Below are 8,842 nucleotides of genomic sequence, written 5' to 3'. Positions count from 1 at the left end.
ACAACATTTCAGCTTTCCTTGTCTTTCTGACAACTAATAAAAACTCAGAACATTATTGTTACTAAAATAATTCTTATTGTGTCTTATTGTGGTACGTCTGCAGTCACATGTTACCTGTTGAATAGTTTCAGTTTAATGTGACAGCGATGTAGAGGGTAAAGCAACCATTATTTTGCCACTATCGTTTATGTTTGACAGCAGCTGGCTCACCAGTCCCTATATTTGTTGTTTATGGCTTAGATGCGTGATTTTGAGAATGGAGAGGAATTAATTTATTGTGTTGGGAGGGTGTAGTAGACATGGGAAATAATCCTTACAGTATTTTGATGGTCATGGGGTATCTCTTTTTCCAGGTTTATGCAGTGTTTTATATCATGGTGCTTTTGGACATGACTGGGACTTGTAGGTAGTACTGCCAAAAAGTAACTGATAATAATTAAATGATCCTTCCTGAAGATGTATAGCTGTGAGCTTTTAAAAAGTCTTGAGACTGCTGAGAGAAATCTCATGGCATTATAGTTCATATATTATGAACTCTTGCAGAAAAAAAATTAAGATGAGGGTGATGGGTCAGGGTTGAGGAGTGACTAAATTTCAAATTAAAAGACTTCATTCAAAAACTGAAACAAAAACTGGAATAAGGTGAGGGTAAACTCAAGACAATATTTATTCTAAGCATGTGCAAACCTCTTTTTGATGCTCTTTTCAAAACGATGCAGCAGCTAAATGTATTATACCCCTGGGAAGCATAAACCTTAGGGCCTGATTCTCCTCACTACATAATAAGAATGGTGAAAAGTAGCCTTAAAGTAGGTATAAATTGCATTTAAATCTTCTTTATAGCTCAGCAGTGGTAGAAAGGAGCCTCAATATAAACGAGAATCAGGTCCCCAGTATTTATTTAACTCTTGGGCTTTGTATATCATTTTATTTGCACCTTTAAGAGATTTGCAGAGGGATTTTTAATCAGGATTCGGTGTACAGAAAGCTAAATGTTTTCATTGCCTTACAAGTAACTTTAATCATAGAGGCAGATCGTTCTTTTTATTTCTCAAGAGGGAATGGTAGAATTTCCTGCCTTTGTACAAACTGAGCTAAATGTTTCTGACACACATAGTACAGTGTCAATTGGAAATTCACATTTCATGTAATAACAGACCATTTTAATTTCATGAGCTAAAGAATTGGTTTCCACTTGCAAATTGTACTGAAGAAAGCAATATTGTCAGAAGTATTGCCACAGTGCTTCAAGAGATAAATCTATTGAATTAAATAAGAGGCTTTCATTACCTGTTACATTGCATTTCCGTATAACATAAGCATTAATTAAACTCTTCATTGCTTTCTCCTATTCAGCAGAGCATTTGCTCAGTCTGACAAGAAATGCTGCCCAAGAAAACATGTGGCACCCAAACACAGTCATTAAAATACACTTTCTCAAGCAGAAGAGAAGGAAGGGTGGAAGGGTATAAGGGGAGAATGTTTTGGTGCATTTGGGCAAGTGGGACTTATCTACAGAAATACATAATTTCTGTTTTTCAGGTTTTAACAGCAAGACAGCTCCGATGACTTCTAACAGGTCATCTCACTAGGTATTTCCCCAGGCATTTTGAGTACAAACAGGAAGCAAGCAGTTGTCTTTTAATTTTTAAGTATGTGTCTGTTTATGAGGAAGGCTTCTTCAGCATGAGGAATCACTTTTGGCGTGAGACGGTTCTGCTTCTGAAGTATTAGAGCAACTCTGCAAAGTGTGTCTCCCCTCCTGTGTGAGGAATGCCCAACTACAGCAAAGTTGTTGATAGAGATTCAAATTGTTCCCAATCAAGTAGTCAAGCCTTAAAGAGCTGTTTGGGTAGCCCACCTTCCTGAACTGAAGAGACATCATGTATATTTGGTTCTGACACATTTCTATCTGTATTCAAATATTTCTAATTCCTTTTTTCCTGTGATTCCAGGGGAACATTTGAGAATCTGCCCTCAGGAATATACATGTTGCACCTCAGAAATGGAGGACAAGTTAAGCCAACAGAGCAAACTGGAGTTTGAAAACTTAGTGGAGGAGACAAGTCACTTTGTACGCACCACTTTTGTGTCCCGGCACAAGAAGTTTGATGGTAGGCTGGATATTATTTACTTATTTTCAAGGTTATGGGATTTAAAAGTCAGTTATCCATAATAAATTCCAATGTTCTTTTCTTTACAATTAGATATCACATTTGCAGTTGTCAGTTTGGCTAAAATAAGGGTTAACTTACAGCTGGTATGCTTATCAGCCTTGTGAGTATTGCCTTTAATTACAATGACATCAAGAATCTGGACTGTTAAGCGCCTGCAGGCTTGGCTAATGTTGAAAAAAGAGATTAGATATGCATAGAGAGGTTTATAATTTTTGTCTCCTAGTTTCAGATGCAAAATTTAGGTCTGCAATTATGTTCACTGTTGCAAGATGAACTGTGGATCTCCCATGATTTTTGTTATTGCAAAGCAGTATTTTTGTAGTCTGCCTTTTTGTAGCCTTAAGGCTGTACTTTTTTTCTGCGTGATTTTCTTGTGGTGTAGAGAGTCTTTTAGAGGGCTTCTGGCTTCCAAACGCTAAGGCCTCAGTTGTATTTGAGAGGGATTGTCATGGAAAGCATGACACTTAAGCAGTATCGAACATATCTTTTATACCTAGAAAGAATTGACAAGGACAGTTTGGGGTTTTTGTTTGTTCCTAATCAGTACTCTAATCTACTCTGGTCCTCAGCATATGTAAGATCTTTCTAAGATCAAGGGTTCAGTGTCGCAATTTGCTAAATGCTTGTCTTTAATAATGAATGTTAAGCAGTTTTTATGGTTGTGACTGTACTTACAAGTCACACTGTATTGAGCTCTTCTCATAAACTGCAGATTAGCAAAGAGTCAAAGAGCTTCAGAATACTCAATCGTGGCTTTATCTAAATATGAAGTCTCTTTGTGTTGAAAGTGTTCCCCTGAGCATTTCTGCATGTGTGTAAGTTGGAAAGGGTCTGGCACTAAGAGGTGTAAATCAGCATTGCAAAGAGGATTGCAGAGCTGCATCTTTGCATGTAGGTAGAAAGCCTGCAAACAGGTGCAGTAAAGCTGGCTAACCCCAGGTAACGGGTCATATGCACACATGTAGAAGAATGGTGGAAAGGTTATCCCTGAAGTTGGAAGCCTACTTTGAAACTCTGAGGTCGCATTCAGAAAAAAGCAAAGATGTCTCTAACTCCTTAGGGTAATTCTGTGTCATTCTCTTTATCCAATTAAAGATTTTTTTCTTCTAATATTGATTCTATCAATATGACACAGAAGGGAAGATGAATTATAAAAGGAGGGAATGGGAAATGTGTAATATGAGGATGAACTGGAGAAAAGTCCGCAGCAGTAGATCAGATGCTAATATAATTTAGAAAGCGTCTTTAATCCTTGGAAGGACTGCAGTGTGGATGACTGTGCAGTGCTCTGCATTGTGATGGCTTCCCTTTTTAATGTGAAGTTGGAACTTTTTGTGTAGTGGATTTTCAAAATTTTATCTGGCTTTGAAGGACCTAAAAAAAAAAAATCCAGAAGTTGTGTGCAATATTACAAGATGTGTATGCAAGCAGAACAGACATTTCAAACCATCTATAGCACGTACAGGGCTTTTCTCTTTTTCTAGAAGGAAACCCAAGATGATTACTGGTGTTCAGTGGGCAGTGCAGTTTACTGAAAATGCTGGGGTCATTTACCACAGAGTTCAGATGGTACCTTACTAATTCTTTGGCAACTTGAGGCCTTTTCATATTGCAGTGAGCTTAAGCACATTATGGCTTTTTCAGTAACCTGAAATTCTGTGTCTTAATACTGACAGCAAGGTATATAGCTGGAAGTTACTGACCTGTTGTACGTACTGCATTCTGGGATTCTTATGAATCTGCTCTGCAGAAAGGTGAATTAAAAGACTAAGTGGTTTCTTCTGGCTTATCACTGATGTTTTAAAGGGAATTTGCAATGTGAAGTCTTATCAAAGAGCATTTGAACTTTGTGTATAGTTTCAGTATTTTAATGCTATTCTAAAACTATTCAGAAGTTGTTCACTTATATGGAAAAACTGCTGAGTCTTTCTAGAAGGGCAAATGCATTAATGAAAAAATATATTCACCTAATAAGCTGTCTTCAGTATAAAACCAGCTAGATTTGTTGCAGTTTAAAATAGGATGATGGTTTTCAGTATAAAGCAAATATTGGATTGTTAGATAACATCAATGTTTTAACTCTTCAAGGATCATCTTTTGTTTGTTTTAATTTGGTACTTCGATTGTACAAGAGAGTTCTAATACATGATTCTGCCATTTGAAGCTGTACACCAGAAATAACAAAACAAATACAACCGATTGTGATGATTTTATGGAAGTTGTGTACAGGACCTGTGTTTATCAAGAGCAGCATATCTAAGCAATAACAGAATATATGAACATTTAAGTAATGCTGAGAGTATATTAGCATTGCTCCCATGAGGAGCCAATTTAAACTAGTGTTTTGGTTGTGCAGACATTTATGTCATTTTGCAAACTCTTGAAAGGGACGTGGAAGGTCGTGTAGATTTTTGCAGGTTTTTTTTTCTGCTGTACCAGGCATGTGTTACGGTAATGCTAACCTTTGCAACATAAGACTTTCTAGGGGTATGTGAACTCTTTGTTAAATTATGATCTGACCTTCATATGCCTTGGCTTTCTTATCTTATTTGCTTTCTGTCCCACAACCATATACTTAAGCATAGATGGAATGATTTTATGATTTCCATTTTGAGAGGTAATTTAAGGTCTGTTTTCCTTTTCAGGATTTTGTCCCAGATTCCTATTCGTGATATAATCTACAAGGAAACTCAATCTGTTGTAACTTAAACATTGTCTCTTTAGCCTCTGGTAAAGATTCTTACACAGAATCAGAGCATGGCTGAGGTGTGAAGGCACCTCTGGAGATGGCCTAGTCAACCCCCCTTGCTCAAAGCAGGGTCAGCTACTACAGGTCGCCCAGCTGTGCAGCTGTGTTTTGAATATCTCCATGGATATCTCCAGTGTTTGACCATCCTCACAGTAAAAAAAGTGGGGGGGGTTGTGTTTAGATTGAATTTCCTGTTTTTTTAATTTGTGCTCATTGCTTCTTGTCCTGTCACTGGGCTCTGTTGTGAAGAGCCTGGCTCCATCTTCTCTACTCCCCCCACCAGATATTTATACACACTGATGAGATCCCCCTGAGCTTTCTCTTCTCCAGGCTGAACAGTCACAGCTCTCTCAGCCTCTCCTCATAGGAAAGATGCTCCAGTCTTTTCATCACCTTACTGGCCTTTGCTGGACTTGCACTGGTATGCTCCTACTGGGGAGCCCAGACCTGGACCCAGCACTCCAAATGTGGCCTTACCAGTTCTGAGCTTAGAGGAAGGTTCACCTCCCTCAGCCTGCTGGCAATGTTTCTACATCATTTCTATGTCAGTTTTATATTTCATTTATCTGAAGTGCAGTACTTTCCAAATCTCTACAAGAACTCTAAGCAGAAGCTAAATATGAAATTCGTAACAGAGAACTTTAGAAACTATTAGACATTTTGGAAACAGCTATCATCAGAAGAAAACATGCCTTTCTTTTAAATGGCAATCAGTTCTTGTATCCTAAAGCCCTGTACAATCTTACTCATTTCTTATTAATTTGTATTCCACATTTCTAAGGGGCTGTCACTGTGTTGGGACTTCTAACTGCTCCATTATTCTAGATTCATTTGTTCCTAAGTAAGTGTTTTATTCCTCAGAGTATGTGAGGTTCAAAGATGTCTCAGAGCCAAAGGTCTGAGAATAGTTTTTCCATTTGGTTTCCATATTCTAGATAATCGGTGTGAATTAGCATGAGTTACTACACAACATAATACCAGCTGCCAGTTGTTTCTTGGCTGAGCCTTATGTGCAGATGTTTACAACTGTATTGCCCATATCTGTATATTTGCCATTGCATTGCCATACTGGATGGTAATTAAAAAAAAAAAAAAAAGTATCTGGAATTTCACTGATGGGTGCACAAGGATCCAGAGAATCTTCTCCTGAGAATCTTGCTTAAGAAAGAAAGCCTTGCAATGAGAAAAATTCCTCTGAAACAGTAGGTGCTCAATGTTCCTAGCAAAGAATGCAATACCTGTTTCAGCAGTGGGACTAATACACCCTTCCAAAAACTAGGAAAAGGAACAAAAAACTGTTCCAGCAGACAGGAAACAAACAGGAAGCGAACAGTTCCAGCAGATGCGGATTTTTCTTTTACCTCAAGGCCTTGGGTAGGGCTAATCCAAATAAGCAGACATGTAATGATCAGCTGTTTCCTGTTCATAGCAATAGACAAGCAATCATGCTGCAATTCTTGGACCCCCACTGTATACCTCAAAGCAGCTTAAAATATATTATGTTCCCAGTGTAGCTGTAATAATATCATCTTATTATCACCAATTCCCTTGCATAGTGGCATTGCTGAGCAGTGCAGACAAGCCAATTTCTTTTAAGTATTGCTCCATCAGCAGCCAAAACCAGCCCTACCAGAAGGTTTTGTCATGAATGTTAATGAGGAGACAAGTAGCTGTTCGGTGACATTTTCTCACTAATCCTTTGAATAACTATAGGAAAATTATAGCAAATAATTTTAATTTAAGCTAAATAGATCTGAACCTGATAAAAGAGACACTGTCTCCTCATTCTCATTTTAAAAAGTACAGTAGTAGTTTTGGTAATGGCGTTAAAAATGAAAGACTGTCTAAGAATAGCTGTCATGAACTTGAATGGATATGGATAGCCTTCAGCAGAATGTGTGAGGCATGATGCCATTTAAGGAAAATAACCTGAATAGTGTAAGAACCAATCTGCAGCTGCATTGATCTATCTTACAGGGTCATCATTCCCCATGCTCCTTTTTTGTACAGTCTAGGAGAACAGTGATCCATACCCATTAGTGCTGCTTATATTCCTTGCAGTCATTATCAGCAGTAGCAGTGTAAATTACAGGGCAGGAAAGAAAGTTTCAAAGATAATCCCCCAAAACAATACCTGCAAGAATAGCTAGCATCCCAGATATTCCTTATTCCCTTTTCTTTTATTGCACAATTTATGAAAGAAGCTTATGCTTGGGGCTGCACTGATCTCCGTGGACTTCTGCAACAGCACAGGAGCCCACTTGTACACTGGTGCTGTCATGGTCAGTGGGTGAAGGATGGACTTTCAGCAGGATATTTTTTTCATGCTTTGCTTACTTTGAATGTGAAAGGGCATGGTTTTCACAGGAAGATTTTTGTTTTGTTTCTTTGGTTTTTGGAAGCAGGGAATCAGAAAGGTCTGCCTTTTCCACAGGCCTGTTTGGGACACAGGAGGCTTCTAAGGGGTATGGGAAAGTCAAATAGATATAGCATAATCTGTGTACTTTATGCAGCTATTCATATTATTCCAGTGCTGCCATGTCTGCGGCAGAACATAGAATCCCACCATACGAAAGCTGGGATACCAGATATTTTTGGGTTTAGTTCTAGGCAAGGTGGTGTTGTTTTGTTTTGTTTTCTTTGTGTTACAAGATTTCAGTGTCGCTTAGCAATGTGTTTCCCATCAAATGCAAAATCCATTGCAGGACAGGTGGATTTTTAAAACTCCACAACTGTTCGACAGTAACAGTGGTAGCAGGGCCACAGTTTCTGTATAATTCATCTACTGTTTTAACACACTACATAACTTCTACACTTGCCAAAATACAGGCCTTAGAGCAGTTAGAAGCCTTAAATAAAGATAACATCTGCTGGCTTGTAGTATGTAACTGCTTACAAGCCTTCATTGGACATCTGGTGCAAGTTTCTAAACATTACAGAGGTTCTTGATAAAAGATCCCTTACTTTATATTTGACAGGAAACACTAATTTGAAAGTAAAATATTCTACACCTGATCCAAATCCTATCAGAGTTGGTAATAGCCTAAGAGGAATCTCTGTTGCCTACAAACAATTTGTGAAGCTGCTTTCCAACAAAGTAGGAACTCTTCAATGAGATGAACTCTTGTAGCCAGGTGTAACTATCTCATTAAACTTGACAAAAAAAGCATGGAAAGGAACATAAAGGAGATCCTGTAAGATTTGCACTGAGATTACTGTTTATAAGTTTCACATATTATGTCAAAATTTGTGAATTACATTAGATCAAAATAAATTATTTTTTAAAAATTAACCAAAAAATGAGAGGTGACAAGCCTAGAGAACTTGGAAGGGGAGAATTGGCCCAGTGGTAAGAACAGTTTCTAGCCAGGGCTGCAAATTCCTGTCACCTGGTCAAGTCCTGTACTGAAAGGCAGCGCTGTGGGAGCTGGTCTCTTCTGCACACTCCCTGCAGCTGGAAATGCACTTCGTGCATTTGGATGGCTTGTTCTCTCTGCTCTTCTGCAGCTTCATTCACTAAGTGCAGCTGGTCAGTGGAGCATGTAATCTTCTAACCAGCTGCATTAGGTTTATGAAGCTGCAAAGCAAAGGGCAAGCTGCTACCCTGTGCTGGAACAGGCGGATGTGACCCACTCTCGTTAGAAAGCATGTTGTCCAGGTATAGCCAAATGCAAACAGGCTTTGAGAGGGTAGGGATCCAGTGTTTTTCCTGTTAAACAGAAAGCAGAATTTGCCTTGCTGAATGTTAGATGTCCACAGTGTAGGGTACTCCTGTGGGTTCCCTCGGTAGTCAATAGGGAATGATAGGTGCAAGTCAAGCTGGTCTTAAAGTTCACACCTCAAATAGGTCAGGAAAAATCTCTCCCTGAAGTGCTTATTTCTCTATATTGATTAGAGAGGGCATTTAGTTCAGACA

General features: G+C 38.6%; 1 protein-coding gene across 1 annotated transcript in view; it reads left to right on the top strand.

Moving 5' to 3' along the window:
• The first annotated feature begins 1,061 nt into the window (after window positions 1-1,061).
• The window catches only part of GPC6 (glypican 6), a 535,318-nt gene continuing 527,537 nt past the window's right edge, over window positions 1,062-8,842 (top strand). Inside the window, exons 1-2 of the mRNA XM_052785623.1 lie at window positions 1,062-1,082; window positions 1,877-2,114. Of these exons, the coding sequence (XP_052641583.1) occupies window positions 1,062-1,082; window positions 1,877-2,114 (259 nt within the window). The remainder of the gene's footprint in view (window positions 1,083-1,876; window positions 2,115-8,842) is intronic.

The sequence above is a fragment of the Harpia harpyja genome, chromosome 4, assembly GCF_026419915.1.
Source record: "Harpia harpyja isolate bHarHar1 chromosome 4, bHarHar1 primary haplotype, whole genome shotgun sequence".
NCBI classification, from domain to species: Eukaryota; Metazoa; Chordata; class Aves; order Accipitriformes; family Accipitridae; genus Harpia; species Harpia harpyja.
This window is presented reverse-complemented; position numbering and strand designations above follow the sequence as displayed.